Below are 22,329 nucleotides of genomic sequence, written 5' to 3'. Positions count from 1 at the left end.
CCACCACACCCGCCGCCTTCCTTCTATCGGCGAAGGCGATGCGGCAGAGTATGTCGCGAGCAGCGCCTCGGAAGCTGGCAGCTCCGCAGATTTCTTGTCCTCTTCATAAGCGTCCCCGCGGGATGAAGAGGACATGCTAAGCTGCCCGGTGTGGAGGCGGCCGGAGCGCTTCCTTGCGCAAACCTGCGGCGCCAGACTCCCTTTCGCGCCCCTTCTACTCCCGCCTTGAGCCACGAGTGCACACTTGCGTCTGCGTCTGCGTTAGAAAGCGTGCACTCTCGATATGCGGTGCTCTTGTTTCGTGGCTCCTCCTCCTCCGCTGCTGCTGCTGCTTCGCCCTGTGTGGCGTGCGCGCTGACGGGCGGTGCTGTGCATCTCTCCGGTCGCTCCTGTTCCCAAAGACGCACTTTTCTCTGTGCGCCACAACACACACACAAACCCACACAAACACACACGGAAAGTGGAAAGGCCGACACAGCGCAGCGGGCCGCATCTGCGCTTGTGGAGGCGTGAGTCGCGGCTTCGGCTAGCGGCTCTCCTCACCCCCACCGTCTCATTGCTCCGGGACTCCACCTCTTCCTCGGCTTGGCTCTCCCGTTTCCACGCGTGCGTGCATGGAGGGGGCCTGCTGCCGCGGCGCGCGCATTGATCCCGTGGGCGGTGGGCGGATATGATGGCGCCTGCGGTGATCAGGTGCGCTCTCTGCTTCGGAAAGGTGTTACTCCCTACCCCATGCTCGTCATCACCGCTTGCCCTTTGCGTTTCGTATTGGCTCGCTGCCTGCGCCCCTCACGGGGTCTGCCGGCACCGACACTCCTTCCCGTACTTTTCCGGCTACGCTCAGATGCACATGTGCAACTGCCGCTGCCTCTCCACCACCACAGATAAGGTAGTACACATGCCCCTGCCTCTCTGCTGGCCAGGATCAACAACGAACCGTATCCAACGTCGATGCTCGTGCGGTCGTCATGGTCGCGTGCATCGAAGCCGACGCGCCACACGTGGATGGCGCTGATGATGGATGAGTGTGCTACCATGGCACCGCTGGACATCGCCGTCTTTGTGCAGCGCACCTTCGAAGACAGCTGCCTGGTGTCAGCTAAGGGTTCAGCGGGGCGGACGGCTAGCATCGCCAACAGTGACACGCAGTCTGCAGTCGTGACGCATCTGAGCTCCTCGTATGCCTCTTCTTCGCCGCGGGCGGTGCCTGCACCACTGCCTGGGTTGATTGCCGGTGCGCCGGCGGCGAAGGCGCGCGCGTGGGCTGCAGTGGCACGCCTCCTGTGTGAGAGCGGCGACTGGGTTCGCGCAGCTGCTGTCGTCGATGGGCTTCCGTTGTCTGTGCAGCGGACTACCAGACACAAGGCGGTGAGAGATGAATGGCCGCTGCCCCCGTACGTGAGAGAGACGTGGGGGCGGGCACCTGATGCACTGGCGGCAAATCAAACGACGGCAAATCAGGCGACGGCAGCGACGCCGCTCTCTTCCACCCCCGCAAAAACCGCTGCAGGACCCGTCCAGAGTTTTGCCTCACAGCCGCGTGAGGCCCTCGCAGCTTGTCGCACCGCCGAACTTGTGCGCGTGGCCTACAGTTTGAGCCGGCCGCGCGCGATAGACGCCACGTCAACCCTCTTTGCCGATACGCCGGCGGCATCCCTGCCAGGGCTCAAGTCGGAGCAGCAGGCGATTGTTGCGGAGCTGCGCCGTCGTGGTGCCGTGTTGGAAGTGGTGCAGTGCGTTGTCAACTGGCAGCGACGGCACCTCGCACTCGCAGACACGGAGGAGGCGACCACCGCCACGTCGGCCGACACACGTGCGGACACGTTTGACGGGCTGAAGGCTGTGAAGGCGGTGCTCTTCCCCTTCGCGCCCCCCCGCGGCGGCGCACATCAGCTGAGCGGTGCGGCGCGTGCCGCCGATTCGGCGTTTGGGCGTCGCTCCGCTGAAAGGAGCGGTCGGCCGCCGCTGTACGCGCTCGCGCATCTGCAAGTGATCCGCCAAGTGGCTGCCAGCCACCCCATCATACTCGCCCGGTGCCTGCGCGACAGGACCGTCGTGGATCGACTGCTGTGCCACGCAGGCGAGGGGGTTGTTGCTGAGGTGGCCCTGCTGTTCATGAGGCACATCGCAGGCGTAGGCAGCGGCGGAACGGATCGAGGACCACCGGCGCAGACGCCTCTCGGCGAAGGTGAAGGAGTTGGAGCCGAGTCCGCGAAGGAGTCTGCCGCGTCTACACGTTTGCCAAGGTCACGCACATCCAACCCCAGTGTGTCTGCCGCTGCCGGCGCCGCATCGCTGCTCTCGCAGGCTGCGTCGAAGCCCGCGCCATGCGAAGACGTCGCAGCCGCGGAGACGTGCTGGCGGGCACTGGCGACGCTGCTCTTCCCTCTCCACCCGTACATCCATGCCCAATCCAAGACCGGCAAGGAAAAGTTTCTGTCGGCCTTGTTTGCCGCACTCGACGAGACGAAGCACATGATCGCTGCGGACCGCGTGCACTCCAGACCCACGTCGAGCGCCGCTGGCGGCGTGGTCTCTGTATCGCTACCGGCACAGGGCAGCACGAGGATACATCGCGGCTGCAGGACGCTTGTCGCGCTTTCCGACAAGGCGCGCTATGCCATCAAGGCCGCAGTGGAGTCGGTGTGCTCGCCGCTACTGAGCCACGAGCCACAAGTGCGCTTTATTCGCCTACACATGTTTGGCCAGCTGGCGAAGGCTCTCGGCGATCTGGGCGTGCCTGTGCCAAACGCGCTGGCTCAATGCCTGTTCTTGTGCATGGCAGACACGGTGACCCCACCATTATTTTCGGGCGCTTCGGACACCTCTAGCGATTCTGTGACCAAGTACCTCTCTTGCGCCCCATCGGTTCGCTGGCTGCACGCGCTAGCCATGCTGGAGGCTGCCCATGAAGCGTCAGCGTACCGCGTCTCCGCGGCTCACGAGCGCGCGATCCTCAGCGGACTGCAGAGCATCTCCATCACGCACACGTGGACCTCTGCCCTGCGCACCGTTACCGCCTTCGAGATGAGGTACCAGCTAATGCCTGACGAGCGCACTCTCCCAACGCTCCTCCTCAACCTCAAGCAGCAGTCGTGGCAGGACGCCTTCCGCGTGCTACGGTACATTCCTGGTGGTGAGGCTGACCATGCCTCGCCGTCGGTCTTACGAGACTTGCAGCTGGTCGCACTCAAGCACGCTTCGTGGGTGGTTCCACTGCGCCTCATGACGCACCTGCAGCACCGCCAGGCGGACGGCTTCATGAACTACCTCTACTGCTTGTGTGCGGCAGCCCGCAGTGGGAGGACAGAACTGGCTTTGCACTTCTTTCGGTCGCTGAGGCACGGACGGGGCCGGCACTCGGCTTTGCTTTCGCTCTCGCCGTACAATGAGCTGACGGTGGCCGTCGCGGCGGTGGCGATGTTGGACTACGGCCAAGCAGAGGCGCTGGTACCCTTCAGCACGCGTGTGGCAGCCATGCGTGCGGCTGGCGACACATCAGCTGCAACAGTCGAAGCGGCGGCGGAGTCAGGCGGTCTTCTGCTGACAGTTGATGGACAACATATGACTCAGGCGGCGCACGCGTGTGCGCTACTGGCGTTGCATCGCCATCGCGATTTGGCGTCTTTCCTACAGGAATGCGCGGCGGCGTCGCTGCCGGCGGTGCTGCGGCGGGTGGTAGTGCTTCACTGCCTTCTGGGACTGGGCCACCTGCACGCGCCTGTGCGCCTCGTCTTCGACATTATCGGTTACCAGGGCAGCATGCTGCCAGTGAATGGGGTACCACGTTCGCCGGGGGCGGATCAGAGCTCCGAGAAGGCGTTCCTCACCGCTGTGGCGGCCGATCAGCAGCGCGACGGCACTTTTGAGACGCGGCAGCGTGGCACGGCAGAGCGTCGCCAGCGCCTGTACATACCCGTCGCGCACCAGCAACGCCAGAAGAAGGCGCTGGCGACGGCATGGGGGCTGTTCATGCGAGACCAGGAGGCCGCTCTGCCGCCGCATGTCACTCGCCTCGTTGCAGAGTCCATGGTGGAGGAGGGGGTGGGGGCTGAGTATCTGACAGCGGCTCTGCTGTAGAGGGGGAGAGTGCTGGGGCCCCGGAGACTCACTGATGTGCCCGTGTGCGGCGCTCCTGCCAGCGTCCTTTTCGCGCCTTCCTCCTCCAAGCTACAAGGGCCGCCCCACGCGCCTCTTAGAGCAGATGATGGGGCGTGTGCGTGTGCGCACCTGATCACAGGACCATACAACGAAGAGCTAGCAGCGTGCGCAGCGGTGCCGACGTCAGGGCTTCACGTCTTCGCTGCTGACATCCATGACAGCAGCGTGGCTCCTGCTACCGTGGCGTTAGACGGAGAGAGGGACATGCAGGAGGGCATGCGGAAGCACAGCCCGCTGCGCCTGCAGCGCGCGGCTACTGCCCACTCGCACTTGTATCTTGCACATGCAAATGCTGAGATCCCTCTTCTCGCGCGCGCGCCCCCATCACTGTCTTCACACACACGCAGACACATACTTCCTCACTCTGTGCGTACGCCTCGTCAACGCCTTTGCCATCATGACGAACGCAAAGATTTTCATAGACACCTGCACCACCCCTCCCTCCCTCCCTCCCTCCCTCCCTCCCTCCCTTCATCCCCACAAAACACACGTGCGCAGTTCCAGCGATAGGCCTACACTCGCATACCTGTACACAACGATAATCTCCGCACCCGCTTCTCTTCGCGATGAAGCAGGGGAAGTCCACGATGGAGCGACTCCGCGACGCGTCGCACGTGTCGGACCTGCCAACTATTATCAAGCTCATAATGAAGCGAAACATTGACATCAAGAGGCCTGATCCACATGGCCGCACCTCACTGCACTACGCCTGCATGAACGACAACAAGGTGTTGGTATCTTACCTCCTCTCTCGTGGCGACATTGATGTGGACCTGAAAGACAAGGACGGCAAAACGGCGCTTCAGCTGACACCGGAGACGTCACGGAGTGACATGCGGCTTTTGTTTTCCAAGATGATGGCGAACCGACAAGCGCGCGAGCCCCAGTCGACGCTGAAGGGCGTGGAGGCGAATGAGCAGATGCTGGACGATGATCTGCGCGAGTCCGACAAGGTGAGCCCCGCCACCATGCGTAAAATCTTAGTGTGCCTGGTGCTGCCGCTGCTCTTCCTCATCTTCTACAACGGCATCGTCTTTGCAGTCCAGTTTATTGCGGCGACGCTCTGCTTCTACTATTTTGCAGTGGCGTACTTTGTGTCTGAGGTGGCTATTCGGCCGCCGTGGTACCATCACCACCCCGGCGCAAGCGCCCTGACCATGAAGGGATGCCCCGACTACTGGCAAGGGTGGATCTACGACCCCAAGACGGACTTCGGCCTCGATTACGAGGATGTCGAGTTCTCGTCGACCGACCACTACAAGCTCCGCGGATGGTACGTCCCGCCGCCGCCGGGGAAGGCGAGAGAGATGGGCATTGTCCTCGTGCACGGCGGTGGCCGCGACCGTCGCTCATGGGAGCGACATGTGCCATTCCTGCACAATGCCGGCTACGGCTGTTTGCTGTTCGACTTCCGCGAGCACGGCCTGAGCAGCGGCAGGATGCGCGGCTTTACGTTTGGCATAAAGGAACGCTTCGACGTCGTAGCGGCGTGCGATCTCATGCAGTCCAAGTACGGCTACAAGCGCATCTGTGCCATGGGCACCAGCGTCGGCGGCTCCTCGGTGGTCATGGCCGCCGCCATCGACAAGAACATCGACGTTGTCATCGCCGAGAACGCGATCACCACGTCGGCGACGCTACTGGATCAGCAGATGGTGATGGTGCTCAGCGGCTACTTTGCCCAGAAACGCTATAGCGTGGAGCTCTTCCGGCTGTTCCGCCGGTGCGCCACCTTCTGGCTGAACTGGCGCATCGGCAACAAGCCGTCGAAGCATTGCCAGGCCCTGCACTGCATCACCAAGATATCGCCGAGGCCGATACTGCTCATGCACGGCATGAGCGACACTGTGGTGCCGATGCGCCACTCGGAGATTTTGTTCGAGACGGCCCTGGAGCCGAAACAGCTGTACTTGTGTGAGGGCGCCTTTCACTGCGGCCTCTACAACACAAAGCCGGACGAGTACGAGGCTACGGTGCTCGGTTTTCTGGATAAGTACGGCGCCACCTCACCACCGTCCTCACCGTCGCCCCAGGAGAGCAAGAAGGATCAGTAGGAGTGTGCTTCCCATAGCCCATCTCGGCTCCCCTCTCTGTGTATGTGTGCACCAGCCTGTGCGCATGTCGCGCCGCCACCCAACACCACGATTCGTGCCACTATACAACGCGCGCACGCGCCGTCCGTTATTTTGTTAGCCGTTTCTTTTCGTTAACCCGGTCATTTTTTGCCCTTTCCCGTCTGTAGCCTTCTCTGCCACTGCGCGCCACGCTTCTCCTATTTTTCGTTTTCCGGTGTGCGGTTTGGTGCGCGTGCGAAGGGGGTGTCACCGGATGCGCTGTGCTCAGTGCTGTGGATGTGGTCGGCGCTTGTAGGCGAGTGCGCGTGTCTGCCGTTTTGTCTGCTGCCTCGAGCATCGCTCACCCGCCCACGCACCAGCGCATCGTTTTCTTGTCGCGCTCGTTGCCTTCTCCCCCTTGTTTGTACCGGGTTGCATTGGCTTCAAGAAGACACGCACGCGGATGCACGCATCGGGCGGAAGCGCCCGACTGAAAACTCAAGAAAGGAGACGAAGGGTCCGTGGGAGGGACAGTTGAGTGGCTTGAGTGAGAGGTCTCTTGCCCGCATTCTTCCGCCCTGTTTCCATGCGCTTCTCTACGTGAAACTTTCTTCTCCGTCTCCTTCGTTGTGCTTGCATGCACGCCCGCGGACCTCATCTATCGACTGTGTGCGGCAGCGTTGACATTGGCTGCTGCAGCTGCCTGATGCCTTTTTCGTGCACCCCCTTGACTCTTCGTTTCTGTGTTGCGACTGCTGCCTGCTTCACGGTGGCGTCTCCGGGTCGTCTCTGCGAGGGTACGTCCTGTCTCTGGAAGTGCGTTCGCTCGGTTAGGATGCACACGGTAAGGGGCGTATGCCGGCCGGTGGATGCAATACACCGCGGGGGAGAGTGTGTGTGTGCCATGACAATGCCGTGGCCGGTGACTTAGTGTGCATACACGTCTGTCCCATCCCGCCACACCGCCACACCTTCCCATTCATACACATGCATGCTCTATTCATAAGTGTCTGTGTGTGCCTTGCGCCGTGCTTCGTCAGCTCCTTTTCCCTCGCTTGTGGGGCCTCGTCTGCCCACCCCGCGCTCTCCAGCCTCCACGACGCTTTCTTTCTCACATACATCTTCACGCCTCCCTCCTCCCGCCAGTTGACTGTGGTTGTCGTTATAGGGGAGGGAGGAGGGAGAGGCTCATTGAGCTTCTCGTGCTTCTGCGTGCAGTCGGCCAGCTAGCCACGATCGAAGAGGCCCGCTACCACACTAGGATGCAGGTGCCCAAGCGGCGCCCATTCGTATTGAGAAGCAGGAGACCTGAGGGAGGAGAGAGAGAGAGAGCAGCCACGAAAAAAAAAAGCGCGCTGATTTCGTTACATCTTCGCTGTGCAGGTCTGTGCGCTCGTGTGCTGCGCGTCGCTTTAGAGGCACACAGCGACATGCCTGTGTCCGGGTGTGTGCGTGCCTCTCTCTGTGTTTCCAGACGGACCACTAGCCCCTCTTGCGGGGTGCCGCCGCAAGACTGCGGCCTCGCCGTCTTGTAGATGATTTTCTCACCCTTTCCCTCATGCCGCGTGCTTGAGCCACAGCTCAGCGCCGGCACATCCGGCATGCCTGGCTTCCCCCGCTCTGTGTTTTGCGTTAGTCTCGACGTATCCTAATCTTGCTCTCTGCTCTTTGCCATGTGCTTGCGTTGGCATGTAGTGCACGACGTGCTCTGCAGTGTGCCTCCTCCACCTCTGTGACAGTAACCATCCCCTTGTTTGCTAGCAAGTCGCTCAGACACTGCCGCGGACCACGATTGCGGCAACACGGAGCGCCTCTCTCTACTCTTTCCACAGCCGACCCCCCCCCCTCTTCCGAAACGCACACGCACACGCAAGGTGAGCTACTCTCATTTTTCTAGTGCGGACCCGCGTGCTTGCATATGCGCTCCTGTGATTCCCCACATCGCATTCTCCGTCCCGTGAATCCGTCGGAGGGCTGCAGACACCCTAACAAAACCCTCAGCTTTCCCCCTGTTGCTCGTCCGTCCCCAGACCGTTAAGCGTCGTGGACGTCTGTAATCGTTTCTCTTCGGTTGCTATTCACTCTCTCACTGTCACTGCCTCGCCCTCCTTCGCGCCGGAAAGATGGACATCAACGGCACCATTGTGGACTGCAAGCGCAACGGCACTGACGAGGTCATTTTCCGCTTCCTCATCCTTGACGCACCGAGCCCGAGCAGCCTGCCCACCTACGTGAAGCTCCTGCAGCGGCAAAATGTGCACCACCTCGTCCGTGCCTGCGGCCCCACCTACAATGCCGAGCTGGTGGAAAAGAACGGCATCCAGGTGCATGGGTGGACCTTCGACGACGGAGCGCCGCCAACGCGGGCGGTGATTGACAGTTGGCTCGACTTGCTATCTCTGGAGGTCGGCAAGACGCCGCCGGAGACTATCGCGGTCCATTGCGTGGCGGGTCTAGGACGGGCACCGATCTTGGTTGCGTTGGCACTGGTGGAGTACGGCAACATGGCTCCGCTGGACGCCGTGGGCTATGTTCGAGAGCGGCGGAAGGGTGCCATCAACCAGGTACAGCTGAATTGGCTCATGCGATACAGGCCGCGCCATCACCAGGCGAGTGATCGTTCTCTTGCCTGTACCAACTGCGCTATCATGTGAAACGCGCCAGAGAGACGAGGTGGCGTGTGCCCCTGCGTTTGCGGGTGCTCGACAGCACCGTTTACAACTGCTTCTGTGGAGGGATGGCTGGAGACACGAAGGAAGTGATGGAACGCGTGCCCCAGTAAAGTCTGGAAGGAGGCTGCGCGAGCGGCGATCGCGAAGGGAAGATAGATGGTGGCGGATTGGCAGCATCGCGTTGGTTGTTCCCCCCCCCCCCACAACCCCTTCGCACACACTGCCCTGCCGCTTCTCCTTCCACTTCTCACTCTGTCTCTCACGTCTTTGGTCTCCTCTGCAGGCCGACTAACACTTTTCTTTGTTGTTTGTTGTTTGCGCGCGCGCGACTTCGTTCATGTCTGTGCCGGCGCTCACGCCGGCTTCAGTGGTGGCTCACGACACCATTGCTTTCAGTGTATGCGCTTCCCCGTGCATGTGCTTGTGAATGCGCGCTGCCCCAGGACGGCGTCCCTGATGATGACGAGGGGGGGGGAGTGTCTAAGGGCGCGATATCACAGTGCTCAGCACACCCGCTCTGTGTGCGGAGAGGCCAGCCCCTCCCCCCTCCTATATCCCTGCCAGTGCCGAACCGCTTCTCTTGGTGACAGGGTGAAGTGGCGACGGCGTACGGGGAGGGGGGAGGGGGAGGCCCGTGCGCGGTGTCGCTGCCGCTGTCCGGTCGCGGGTGGCGTTGTGCGTCGCGGCGACCGGCGACAGTGTGAGCACGTTTGTGCCATTTGTATGTGGTGTGCAGGTCCGCCATGCGCCTCGAGCGTATCCCACCCGGCCGTCACACTGCCTACTGCTGGTGTGTGTGTGTGGGGGGGGGGCGAGTGGCGCTGGAGCCATGCCGCCGTGGCAGCTAGATGGGCGCGACGCAGCACGGGCAGAGCAGAAAACACCTCTTATGCCGTTGTGTTGCTTTGGCGGGAGGGATCCTCTAACCCGTGCGTGCAGGTGTTTCTGGGCTGATGCTTGTGAGCGTATGTTCGTCTGCTCGGAAGCGCCGGTGTCTTCGAAAGAATTCGCAAGTGTGCAGGCGCATGCAAGATGGCGCCGAGGGAGAGCGAGAAGGAGGACTCCCTCGAAGTCGCGCGTTCCACCCCTGCGGCGGGGCGCTCCCATGACAGGATGCGTTGTCTGTCGCACGCGCGAAGGCGTATCGCACTTCGTCGGCGCCCGCATCAGGCAGGGAGGAGGGGTGCAGCTCGTGAGGTGCCGGCACTGGGCCTCTGTTCTTCTCGCTGCCTTCTCTCATCACCCAGCGCGAACTCTCTGCGCTTCGATGGGCACTTGAGGAGATCCCTCCACCCCCTCCCTCGCCCGGCTCACAGATGCCGACATGCCAGTCAGCGGCAAAGGACGCGGATAGCTGCTGATTCGGGCCATCGGTCTCGGTGCCTACGCGCGTTTCGGCGCACAGGATTTCTGTGCCGAGCAGTCGGCTTTCCTTCTGGTGAGCGTGGCACCCTCCTCCTCGTCTGCCATCGCTCCCGTGCTGCACTCCCGGTGCGTCGCCACGAGGGCGTGTAGTCGCGTGGCGCACATCCCTTCATTCACCTCACCCGTTTTGCTCTCTTTGGTCTTAAGTCTCCCTCCGCTTCATGCGTGTGTCACGGATCAGGCGTGTATCGCGAGCAACGCAGCATCTCCCACCGGAGCTCGTCACATACGTGGGCTGTGCGCCTTTCGGCGAACAGATTTGTGGGTGGGTAAGCCGTTCTAGATGCAGTGACAAGGATCATCGTTCACCGTTTCGGGCGCACTCGTCAGTGGAGAGACTGCCCTCACCTGCACCTGTTTAGTTGTTCGTTATGTCGTCTTTTCCTTGCTCTTGGGGTGTGCCCGTCATGTCCTCTGATAGCGACACGGAGGGCGAGGCACCGTCGGCGACGCAGTCGCCTGTGGACTGGAACCGGATCGAGCACAAGTTGGCTAATCTGCCGACGCTGGAGCGGCTTCTGCAGGAGTCGGATCCAAACGACTTCTCCGACGCGGATGTGGAGGAGGCGTCGCGATTTGTGCGCGATATCGTAGCGACTGCCCCGCAGTGCAACACAGACATCGAGAAGGCTCAGCGTCAACTTCAAAGGAAGTACCGTCGCGTGTTCAAGAAGTCACTGCTACTCGCGGGGTACAAGCACCTGCTGCGCGAGTCTATGGCAGCGGCGAATGGCGTCAACATACTTGCACAGCCACACCAGGAGAACTGTGGCTCTTCTGGTGCACTCACTGCTGCTGTTCTCCCGGACATGGAGGACGCCGTATCACCGCCGGCCCCGTCTGCGTCTGGGACTTTGCCGTCCCCCAGTCTGAAGACGCCTGTGGTGTGTCCAGTGCTGGAGCGCTACCTCGTGTTCAAGGCTCCGCGTAGTCAGTCCGGCGTGCTGGTCGTTACTGTGTTCACCTCCGCTTACCCGGACGGGCAGAACTTCAGCTGCGGGTGGAACTGTTATTACTGCCCCAACGAGCCGGGTCAGCCGCGCAGCTACTTGCTGAACGAGCCCGGCGTGCGGCGGGCGAATCGCCTCGAGTTTGACCCGTACCGCCAGTTCGAAGAGCGCGTCCGCTCTCTCGTGGCGATCGGCCACCCCGCCGATAAAGTCGAGCTGCTGGTGTTGGGCGGCACCTGGGAGAGCTACCCGCGCCCGTATCGCGAGCGCTTCATCCGCGACCTCTTCTACGCGGCCAACACCATGTTTGATCCTCCGCACGCTCCGCGACGGCCACCGCTGGACCTGCTCCAGGAGCAGCTGCTGAATGAGTCCGCGCAGTGCAAGATCATTGGAGTGACGCTGGAGACGCGGCCGGACACTATCAACCCAGATATGCTCGTGGAGCTGCGTCGGTTCGGCTGCACTCGCGTGCAGCTCGGCGTGCAGCACACGGACGACGGCATTCTCACCCTTGTAAATCGCCAGTCTACCCGCGAGGACACCGCCAATGCCATCAAGCTGTTGAAGGACAGCTGCTTCAAGGTGGACATCCATCTCATGCCTGACCTGCCCGGGGCAAGCCCCGCCGTCGATAAGGCCATGTTCGATGACGTACTCGACTCCCCGTATCTTCAGGCGGACCAGTGGAAGATCTACCCATGCCAAACAACGCCGTTCTCTGTAATTGAACAGTGGTACAAGGACGGCAAGTACACGCCCTACGGCCTGGAGAACTTGATCGACGTGCTGCTCTATGCGAAGGCGCGCGTGCACCCGTGGATCCGCATCAACCGCGTCATCCGCGACATTCCTGTGGACTACGTCCTTGCTGGCGTCGAGGTGGCAAACCTGCGCCAACTGCTCGCCCACAAGTTGCGAGAGCGCGGGGGGCGATGCCGCTGCATCCGGTGCCGTGAAATCAAGGGGGACAAAGAAGTCACGGAGAAGCTGAAGTCGGCCACCCTGCAGGAGCGGCGCTACGAGGCAAGCGAGGGGACGGAGGTGTTTCTATCGGTCGAGATGCCGACGGACGACGCGACCATCTTAGGCTTCCTGCGCCTGCGACTGAACATCCGCAACTGGGAGACACCGTTCGCGGAGCTCCTGCCGTGCGCGCTGATTCGCGAGCTGCACGTGTACGGCAATCTCCTGCCCACCTACGTGGAGGAGGCGGGCCGCTTGCATACACCCGCAGCCCAACACAGCGGCATTGGCCAGCGCCTTCTTCACCGAGCCGAGGCGATCGCCAGGGAGGAAGGGTACAGCCAAATCGCCGTCATCAGCGGCGTAGGCGTCCGCGGGTATTACAAGCGCCGTGGCTACCGACTCCTGGCCGCCCACCGTGGCGGCTTTCTCGTGAAGAACCTTGACATGGGCGATGCGTTGACTGGCGCGCCGACAACCGACCCCAAGGCTGAACCGCTCGAATTTTCTCTTGAGCGCGATGAGGCGTTGCTGCGGCGGGTGGCGGCAAATCGCACGACATCAGTCTCACCGATACCGGGTGGGGCACCGTCCCTCGGCGTAGCCACACTCGCTGCAGTGCGGACGCAGGCGGTTGCATGGTACGGCCAGCTGCGCACCAGCGTTGCGCAGTGGTGGTCAGCGCGAAAACGGTGCCGCGAGGAGGAAACCGAGTGGCCGCAGCGGAGCGACGCGGAGGGACGTGCTGAAGCAGCGGCGCGCACTCTGTAAATCGCACAACTCTTCCGCGGCCCTTTGCCGCCGGCTTTTCGTGCAGCGCGCGGCGGGGTGGTGAAGGGCTGCAGCGGCAGGGGGGGGGTGAGGTGCACATGCGCCTGACAGTGTTTAGATGATAGCACGAAAAGGAACCCTAAAGCTTAATCCGATCGAGTAGAGCAACGAAGACATTTTCAGCACATGGGAAGGCAGCAGCGCCACCCGAGCATCCATAACGTACACTGCTGAGGAGGGGTTTCGCTCGTTTCCGTGGCGCTCCTCCCGCTGATCCTGATGGGGCATGCTGCATATACCAAAGCCACGTTGTTGGAGAGGGTGGAGTCCAAAGCAGAGAGGGCCCGGAAGTCGACTTGCGCGGACGTCCGCGTCGGACTATCTGCTCCCTCCATCGTTGTTATTATTGTTTGCTTTTTTTTTCGCACGCAAGTATCGGCGCGACTAGTGTTGCCGCGGGCAGCAGCGTGGCCCCGTCGGCTCCCAGCTCTTGCTGCCGTTGCCGCACTACTGCCTCAAAAACCTACCCCCCTCTTTCCCTCCTCTTTCCCTCCTTCTCTCTCTCGCCGACTTCGGACTGCTCTTGTCTGCATGCGAACTTCTGGACATCGACGCTCACACACGCATCCACATACGCGTAATCACTGCGAACATGCGTGCTTATCGACGCCACCGTTGACACTTGCGGCACCGTCGCCTCGCCAGAATCCGCCATCCTTTCGCCTTGCAGCTTCGACTTCCTCCGTCCCTCGTCCTCCCGCCTCGATATACAGTGAGCGTTTTGCCTGTTCCACCCCCTATCTCTTGCGCTTCGACCCCGCATCACGCACGTAGGCACGTCTCCGTCATTGTGCTTATACCCGCCAGCTCACGCCCATACACACGTGCGCGCGTGCATCCATCGACATTGATCTAGAATACGCCGCGGAGCCGAATATCTCTTTTTCTTTGGTTCTTCTGCGGCTCATCACTTCTCGCTTCTCTCCACGTCGTGCCGCGCACGAAGCTTTCTCCTTCGTTTCGCTGGGAGCGAGCGCACCGTGCACCGTACGCGCCAAGCTGTGTACACTCGCACGAACGCCAGCAGCCAGTCCCTTGTAGGTGACGCAAGCGCGAAGGGCAATAAGAATAACCTAACGAAAAGGGCCCCGCCGTGAGTGACGAGGAACGTTGTCTGCCTGCCGCTGTGAGCGTTGAAGACGTACACCTGCGTAGGGAAGTGCCTTGAGTACTGTTAATTAGCTGTAAGGCACCGTAAACCCTCGTCGGGTATGGTATCACGCATATTCTGTAGGTCTGCATGTGCGATTTCCGGCTGTCTCTCCCTCTGTCTCTGAGCGTGAGTTCCGTAAACTCGTTCTTGGCTGGCATCGACCATTCCTGAAAAGGGAAGTGCGCGCGAGGGTGCGCATGCAAGTGTCTGTCCGCTAGAACGTATGTACATGCGTGACCTTGTCGACCGGCTTAGATTGTTGTCGCTGTTGCTGTTTGCTTGGTGATATGTGAACACCGTGCCATCGGCGAAGACAGAAAAGGGCACGGCAGCATAACCGCGCTCCCAGGAAAGCAACGCAGACTTGTACGCGCGCACGCAGCGATCAAGGAGTTTATTACTGAGCGACACACACACACACACACACACACATAGTTGCGAATGCACTGTCCCCCTTCGTTATTTCTTCGCTCTCTTTCTTCATCGTCCGCGCTCGCGCACACAGACGCCCTGCATCGTTGATTGTGCTTGCCTGCAGCAGCTCACGCCGCACCCCTCCTTCTTCACTTGTTTTTTTTTCCTGTTGTTGCATCTGCCTTGGGGCTAGCAGAGCCGCACCGGTGTAAGCCACCTTTTCTTGGCCTGTGTGGGTGTTTGCTGAACGAGTGTGCTCTTACGTTGTGCGCGTTGCCATCCGGACACTTCTCGTCGTCGTTGCCCGCTGCATTCCAGTGCGCTTGCCTGCGCGCACACAAACGTTTTTTTCTGTGTCGCTCCCTTCGTACGCCGCTCGCCCTGTGTGTGTCTCTTCACATCACCACTTCGTCTCTCTCTGTCTGTGTGGTGTTCGTTAACATCCCCGTAGCGCCCCTCTTTTCTGCTGCTCTCGTGTGCTCGTTGCACCGGTGTGCGTGTGGTGGATAGAGTCGCGTCGAGGAAACAGGTCTTTGGCTTGTGAGCGAGCGTGTTGTACCAGCGAAGGACGCCATCATCGCGCGTGCTTTCGTGGACGAGAGAGCGAGACGGCTCATTCACTTCGAAGAAACAACAAAAAAAAACAGAGAACGGGACCTTGTGAGGCGCTCCTGCCCCGCTGCGCATCCTCTTCCACTTCGGCGTCGTCCTTTTCCATCTCAGCTTCAGGGTCTGATCCCCTTCCCTGTCGCACACACACGCCCCGGAAGACGTTACAGCCATGGAGGTGAACGCTACGCTGATCGACTGCTGCGACCCGCAGAGGCCGTCGAGGGTGCTCTTTCACTTTCTCATCCTCGACGCGCCGTCCCCAAGCAACCTCCCGACATACATCAAGGAGCTGCAGCACCGCGGCGTGCGGCACTTGGTGCGGGTATGCGGCCCGACCTACGACGCCACCCTCGTCAAGAGCAGGGGCATTGAGGTCCACAGCTGGCCATTCGACGACGGCGCGCCGCCGACGCGCGCGGTCCTTGACAGCTGGCTGAAGCTGCTCGACACGGAGCTTGCGCGTCAGCAGGAGGACCCATCCGTGCCCCCGCCGACCATCGGCGTGCACTGCGTGGCGGGCCTGGGCCGCGCACCAATCTTGGTGGCGCTGGCGCTGGTGGAGTACGGCAACGTATCTGCACTAGACGCCATCGCACTGATCCGCGAGAAGCGCAGGGGTGCCATCAATCAGACACAGATGCACTGGATCACCAAGTACAAGCGTCGTCACCAGGGTGGGGGCTGCGTGATCATGTAGGCGCGAGCACGAAGGAGGGGGCGTACGGGAGCCATGCCACTTCCACACACGCACATACACACCTACCCGCATAACGGCATAAGGAGCCGCATAAGAGGCGTAGGTTGGCGTGCGGTCGTGTCTGATGGTCTCACCCAAAGCCAGAGCTTGTCTGTGCTCGGCGTCTGGCCCCCTCCCTCGTGCCTGTGCGGCGTATGTGCTTCACCTTTCCTTAGTTGATCTTCGTTTTTCGTTTTTCTTTTATGCTTTGGAGTGTGCGCGCGCGCGTGTGTGTGCCTTCCCCTCCCCTCCCTCCTTTTTCTCTCTGGCTCGTGTGTGCGTGAATGTGTGAGCGAGCACTGGGTTATGATGATGATGGCGATGTGTGTGTGTGTGTGCTGTCCATCATGTGCAAGAGGGCCTCCATCCCCCTCCCATCACCGTTGTGGTGCCACATCATCGCCGGTGCGCCCTCGCACCCCCCGTCCTTTCCTTCGTCACGTTGGCTCGTTTTTGTTCCGTCTTCGTTTTTTTTTGTTGTTGTTTCTACTATAAGTGTTTCTTTTTGCCTGGCTCGCTTCCCGTTCGCTCTGTCCACCCGCGACCCGCACCGTAAAAACTCCGCCGTCTGCGCACAGACCAAGTCCCGTCCTTGAACACAGCGAAAGGGAAGCGGAAATAAAAGAATGCGGCAATATTTCGTTGCTCATGAGATCTCGAGAGCGAGCGAGCGAGAGAGGGGGTGAGAGGGGTGCTGCACAGAGTCGGATACGCAACGGCGTTTTCAGCGACGCACTTGTGCCACATACCGAGAGAGCAGGAGGTGACACAGGAGCGGCGCTCTTGCCGGCAATGTTTCAGCAGCAAGGTGAGAGCAGCCGGTGCCTAGTTCACTTGCCTTCCCCCCGGCGCTGCGCTCTTCGTCTTTCTTCGTTGTCTCTCGCCGTGCTTGATGTATCTTTTCTCACATGCCAGCCATGATGGGCGAGCGTTCCCGATGCAGGTGCTCGAGCGCGCACACGGGCGCGCCGTTCTGCCTCTGTTTGTGCGCGTCAGTGAAGACTCGCCACCCACCGTTCCCCTTCCCGCAAGGGAAACGTACAGCGCTTCATCTGGTGTCAGGGTTTTGCATTTCTTGCTTTCTGCCACCATCGTGTCCCACCTCCACAAGCTGCTTCCGTCCGTCCCTCTCCCTCGCTACACACATATACACACACACACACACACGAACACGAACCACCACCGACGATCCACGCGCACGTACCTCCGCACACAGACGCACGTCGACGTGTATTCTTGCAAGTTCTGGATCGCCTGTGCACGTTGCCGTTGTCTGCAACAACGCGGGCAACTGGCCACGGCAAGCCCTTCGCCCTCTCCTTCCCGAATCCCTTTCTCGATCTCTCAGGGAATTATACGGAGGGGCCCTCCGTCCCTTCCTCCCCTGGCGGCACCGATGGAGCATGCACTGCTGCAGGTGGTGCACCTTTATCCACCAAAGACACTGCTCCGCTACGACGCCGCCGCGCACACAGAGAAGCTGAGACACCAGCCGCACCTGTACGCTGCGAGCTCCTTCGAAGACTGTGAGATCGTCGCTACGAATAAGCAGGTGGGGGCGTATACCGATCTGCTCGACTTCATCACCGGCGCGCAGCAGGAGTGCTATGCACTCTTCGGTGAGGATGATGCGCGGTGGTCCGTCGACGACCCTGTTGAAGAGGAGCGTTCCGCCGGCACGCTTGATAGTGGCAGTGTCCGCATCAACTCCAGCGAGTGGAGCGAGGGGGACGGCGACGATGCTAATGTAAACGGGGGTGCGCCGCGAAAGCGTAAGCGATCGCACGCGTAGTATGGGCGCGTGTGTGCGACGGCGGCACATCATATAGGCCGCCCTCAGACGAGCACGGAGAGAATTGCGAGCTTTTTGGTACTTAGATGCTGCGCCGTCATGCGTGAGGAGTGCGCATGCGACTCGACTGATCAGTTCCGCTGGATTTGGTCGGCTTGCTAATTAGTGATCATGCGAAGCGCCTTTTGCGTCGCAGAGCGCACGCGACGCCCTCCACAGGAAGCTATGAGGATGTGGGAGACGAACTGTTTTGTTGGCGAGATCGTGCGAAAAGTGGGAGGGAGGCGGCGGACGCACACGCACTCGCAAAATCTAAGACGAGGTAGGCGAAGCGAGGAGGCGGGCTGGGGCTGCGGGACGGGAGCGTACCAGTGCGATGCCCATCTCCGTGCCTCTCCTTCCCACCCCTCTTCTTAGTTCGCAGTTTTGCTGGCCGCAATGGTGCACCAGGCGCGCCCCCATCACACCATTTCAAGCCTTTTCACAATCCTGCCTACTTCTCTTTTCCATGCTTACCTGTGCATGCCGCATGCGCGCAAACTTGCCGCGCCCCCTCTCTCCACCTCCCTGCACGCGCGTACGCGCTCGTATGGTCGGTGGTAGTTCTGCTCGGCGCTGGTTTCAGTAGTCAGCATTCTGCCACCGTACCCGCTTTCACGGACATCTGCAGCTGCTCACCTCGTGCCTACCCTCACATGGAAGCCAGGCATTGACGTCTCTCACCCCATCTCTCTGCTCACGTGCCATCCATTACGGGACCCACTGACGGACCACATGAAAGGTTTGCGTGCCACTGTCCTCCTCGACCCGGCGTAAGTTCACGACCACGTCAAAGACGATCTCTCTGCCGAGGGTGTGCGGCGCGCGTGTGTGTCTTCGTGTTCCTCTGCGCGGACACAGAACTGATTGCGCTGCTCTCGCCTTCCACACCGATATCGATGTGTAGATACACAACGAGCACTGGCCGCACGAGTACATGTGCGCTCGCTACACACCACTACATCTAAGCAAGCGTTGTGCTGCGGAACAACTGCCACAGCGATCCGCCGACGAAGCAGGCCGTGGTGCCGCGTAAGACAAGCATTACGGAAGGGCATAGAAGAAAGGCGAAACGAGGCGTAGTGCCGCTCAAGGCTGCATATGACGGACGCTATCATCCACCTCACCGCGGGCACCGTGGCGGGTATGACCGGCGTTCTCCTCGACTACCCGCTTGATACCGTAAAGACGCGCATGCAAGTGAGCAGGTGCGCAAAGTTGCCCTGCCGCTACAGTCCCACGGCGGTCACGGCAGCGACCAGCCTGAGCGCTGCCGCCCCGGCGACGTACTGGCAGTGCGCCTCCCAGCTCTATCGGCGCGGCGGTATTCGATCATTTTACTGCGGCCTGAGTGTGCCGCTGGCAGCCCAGGGCGCCGAGACCGCCGTTGTCTTCTCGGTCTACAACGTATCTCTGCAGCACTTTCTGCGCAAGGAGCAGCTACAGCGCCAGGAGCAAGAGCGGGCAAGGCTGTCAGGGTGTCGGGGTGATCACAAGGCACGATCCCATCGGCATCAGCACATGCACGGCAAACATGAGCACCCCCAGCAGCAGCCGCATGTGTCTGTGTGGAGCTCGCCGGCGCACTGGAAAGCCTCTGCGTGTGCGGGTCTCGCCGTGTCACTCATCTTGACGCCGGTAGAAATGCTCAAGTGCAACATGCAGATGGAGAGCGCCAGGCCGTGCTGGAGGCGTCGCCATACGACGGCGCGCGGCCTCGCTCGTCATCTGGTGGCGACGCACGGTTTGCGTGGTCTCTACACCGGGGTGATCGGCACTGTGACGCGTGCTGTGCTCGGCAACATGGCGTATTTTGTGTCCTATGAGCAGTGCCGGGAGTGGCTGGCGCAGAAGTTTGCCTCATCGCTGCGCGATGGCGAAGCTGCGCCGATTTGGCACTCCATGCTCGCCGGCGGGATCAGTGGGTGCTGCTACTGGAGCGTCGCCTATCCGGCCGACGTGGCAAAGACGAAAATGCAGGTCTGTCCGACAGCGCGACAGCAAGGCTTTACGAGGACGCTTGCTAGCTTGTACCGCAGCGGAGGAGTGGAGGCGCTGTTTCGAGGCTGGGGTGTCACGGTGGTGCGAGCATTCTTGTCGAGCAGCATCGTCTTCACCACCCACGAGCACAGCAGCAGCACCTTGCGGGAGCTCTCTTCCGTGTATCGCGTGCTTGCGGGTGACAGTGCCGCGGCGTCGGCATCGAGCGCCGCCTGTGAGCCGGAAGAGGAGCTGATTTCTCACCGCTACTGAGGACACACAGCCCTGCCGCTTGTGGCGGTCATGGGGCACACACACACACACAGGGGCATAATGGTACTTTCAAGCTTCTTGCCCTGCTCTCTAGCGGACGAGCACCAACTCGGACCTTCCCCGCTCACTCGTGCTCCAAGCGCGCCTCTTCGACGTCGAACGAACAGCACCAGTGACTCTCTTTACCGCCCACCGCTGCCCCCTTCGGTATCCGTAAAAGCGTTGGTGGCGCGTGTGGCGCCTCTCTTTCTCTCGTGGTCTCTGTCGCTGCTTGCGTCGGCGGCGCCTCGGGCGCGCGCGGTCGTGGCCTTGATGCGGCTGCTTGCGGCCGTGTAACATATCACCTGGTGCTGCTGCTGCTGCTCTTCCTGTATGACCCTCCTCCCTTTTGTTCGCCGTGCGCCGCCTGCGCATGTGCTTGTGCGCGTACGTGGGCTGCGGCTGCCTTCGTGACCCTCGCCGTGTCTCCGACCTCGGCCCTTCTCCGCGACAGCTCTTCTTGCCGCCTCGCCGTGGTTGTCCAGATATTGCTTTTCCGCTCTGAGCCTGTTCTACGTCGGCGCTTCGCAGTACTTCGTATCTTGTTTACATCTCTCCGAGTCTCTCGTTTTCTGCAGTGCAGCAGCCACCGCCACGCAGGGCTTCTCTTTTTCTCTACTGTTGGTCTGCGTCCTCTTCCCCGCCACCATTGCCCCCCCCCCCTCGATCCGACGATTGGGCTGTCGTGCAAGCGGGGGGCCCCACCCCTCCTCCTCTGTGTCTCCTGTTCTCTCTCGTTCCATCTCTCTGTCTTCACAACAATGAAAGAGTGCCGTTGACAAGCACCAGCGAACAAACGGAAGCCGAAATCGCGAGAGAGAGACAGGGGGGGGGGGCAAAACAGTTGGAAAGACGGGCCCGATACGCTGACCTCGCTTATCGACACAGGCGCGTTGGGTGTGGAGGGCGACGTGAAGTGGATTGTCTAGGGCGACCTCTGATTACAGGTTTGTACAACGCGATTTACGGCAGCGTTGCGCGCGCGCTTTTTCCCTGAACATTCCCATCTTGCGACCATATGTGCCCAGCGAACCCATCTACCGATAGACCGACAAGCCGAGAGGGGGAGCACGGTTTTGGATATCCACACGCATACACAAACACTAACACACACACACACATATATATATATATATATGTGTGTGTGTGTGTGCATCGGCGCACGACGCATCCTCGCTGCTGCGACATGAGCACCGCTGACATCGTTATGCTTTTTCGCGTGTGTGCCTCTCCTCCTTGCCTCTATTTCGTTTGAGCGGTGTTTTGGGCGGGGGAGGACCGCGTCGCTGTACCGCTCTCGCTGCGCGGCTCTCACGATGTTTGCCCGACGCCTGTCTGCTCGCCTCCCCTCTTCCGTTTCGAGCCGCTTTTGTGTCTTTCATTACCCCGCACCTTAGGTCATCGGCGGCGTGCGGTGCACCCGCTCACAGAGAGCGAGAAAGGACCCTGACGACCTGCTGTGACGCCGTGACGTTGACGTTGTAAGTCTGCCTCCTGTCTACCCTAACGACATTGAGCACGTCCTGTGAGCAATGCCGCTGCTGCTGCTGCAGGTGGGGGTGGCGCGATAAAGGGATTCCTGAGCAGAGCGGCGCGATGCGCCGTGCCACGCCCCGCACGTCTCCTCTCTAAATCATAAAGTGGAGACTGTGCGTAAACATCAACCACTTCGGAGAAGAAAGGAGCGGTGGTGGTGACAGACAAGATGCACAGGCCCTCCTTCCACCTCGTTGTCACGGTAGCACGTGCATCGCCTTGAACACCAGCGTCTACGAGTGTGTATGCGTTTCCAGTAAGGTGCTCGTGTGCGTATCCTCGTCGATGCTGTCCTCCGCTCGCTCTCTCTCTACTTGGTCCCTCTCCCTCTCGTTATAGTTGTTTCTGTGAAGGCGCGATGCGTATTCTTTTTTCGTTCTGGTCTCTTAACAGTTTTCATGTTGGTTGCACATGTCGCTGTGGGCGTGTGTTGTTATGTGTCGCTCTCTCCCTTTCAGTTGTCTGTCCGTCTCCCGGTAGGTGCTTGTCTGCTGTATGCTTGAGACACACACACACACACACACACACACACAGACAGGGTTCGCCGAGTCCGCCGTCATGTATCTCAAGCACGCATGCGCTTCGGCCATCTATCTGTCTTGTGCCATGAGTGTGTGTGTGTGTGTCGGGGAGGGGGAGGTCGATGGGTATGTCGGTGTGTGGGTGACAAGGAAAGCGAAGGTGCTGCCAAGGATG

At 60.7% G+C, this 22,329-nt stretch overlaps 7 protein-coding genes across 7 annotated transcripts; all 7 read left to right on the top strand.

Annotated features, from left to right (window-relative positions):
• Window positions 1-951: 951 nt before the first annotated feature.
• On the top strand, window positions 952-4,080 carry LDBPK_160280 (hypothetical protein, conserved; the record flags this gene model as incomplete). The annotated part of the gene is made up of 1 exon (XM_003859668.1): window positions 952-4,080. The coding sequence occupies one exon, from the start codon at window positions 952-954 to the stop codon at window positions 4,078-4,080; it is 3,129 nt and encodes a 1,042-aa protein (XP_003859716.1).
• Window positions 4,081-4,727: 647 nt separating this feature from the next.
• LDBPK_160270 (hypothetical protein, conserved) lies at window positions 4,728-6,215 on the top strand (the record flags this gene model as incomplete). Its single annotated transcript, XM_003859667.1, has 1 exon — window positions 4,728-6,215. The coding sequence occupies one exon, from the start codon at window positions 4,728-4,730 to the stop codon at window positions 6,213-6,215; it is 1,488 nt and encodes a 495-aa protein (XP_003859715.1).
• A 2,123-nt stretch (window positions 6,216-8,338) lies between these two features.
• LDBPK_160260 (protein tyrosine phosphatase-likie protein) lies at window positions 8,339-8,869 on the top strand (the record flags this gene model as incomplete). The annotated part of the gene is made up of 1 exon (XM_003859666.1): window positions 8,339-8,869. One exon carries the CDS (start codon window positions 8,339-8,341, stop codon window positions 8,867-8,869), a length of 531 nt encoding a protein of 176 aa, XP_003859714.1.
• A 1,850-nt stretch (window positions 8,870-10,719) lies between these two features.
• On the top strand, window positions 10,720-12,999 carry LDBPK_160250 (histone acetyltransferase-like protein; the record flags this gene model as incomplete). Its single annotated transcript, XM_003859665.1, has 1 exon — window positions 10,720-12,999. The coding sequence occupies one exon, from the start codon at window positions 10,720-10,722 to the stop codon at window positions 12,997-12,999; it is 2,280 nt and encodes a 759-aa protein (XP_003859713.1).
• A 2,408-nt stretch (window positions 13,000-15,407) lies between these two features.
• Window positions 15,408-15,935, top strand: LDBPK_160240 (protein tyrosine phosphatase-like protein; the record flags this gene model as incomplete). Its single annotated transcript, XM_003859664.1, has 1 exon — window positions 15,408-15,935. One exon carries the CDS (start codon window positions 15,408-15,410, stop codon window positions 15,933-15,935), a length of 528 nt encoding a protein of 175 aa, XP_003859712.1.
• A 1,435-nt stretch (window positions 15,936-17,370) lies between these two features.
• On the top strand, window positions 17,371-17,766 carry LDBPK_160230 (hypothetical protein, unknown function; the record flags this gene model as incomplete). The annotated part of the gene is made up of 1 exon (XM_003859663.1): window positions 17,371-17,766. The coding sequence occupies one exon, from the start codon at window positions 17,371-17,373 to the stop codon at window positions 17,764-17,766; it is 396 nt and encodes a 131-aa protein (XP_003859711.1).
• A 1,140-nt stretch (window positions 17,767-18,906) lies between these two features.
• Window positions 18,907-20,058, top strand: LDBPK_160220 (mitochondrial ornithine transporter 1-like protein; the record flags this gene model as incomplete). Its single annotated transcript, XM_003859662.1, has 1 exon — window positions 18,907-20,058. The coding sequence occupies one exon, from the start codon at window positions 18,907-18,909 to the stop codon at window positions 20,056-20,058; it is 1,152 nt and encodes a 383-aa protein (XP_003859710.1).
• Window positions 20,059-22,329: the final 2,271 nt, after the last annotated feature.

Source organism: Leishmania donovani, chromosome 16 (assembly GCF_000227135.1).
Source record: "Leishmania donovani BPK282A1 complete genome, chromosome 16".
Taxonomy (NCBI): domain Eukaryota; phylum Euglenozoa; class Kinetoplastea; order Trypanosomatida; family Trypanosomatidae; genus Leishmania; species Leishmania donovani.
This window is presented reverse-complemented; position numbering and strand designations above follow the sequence as displayed.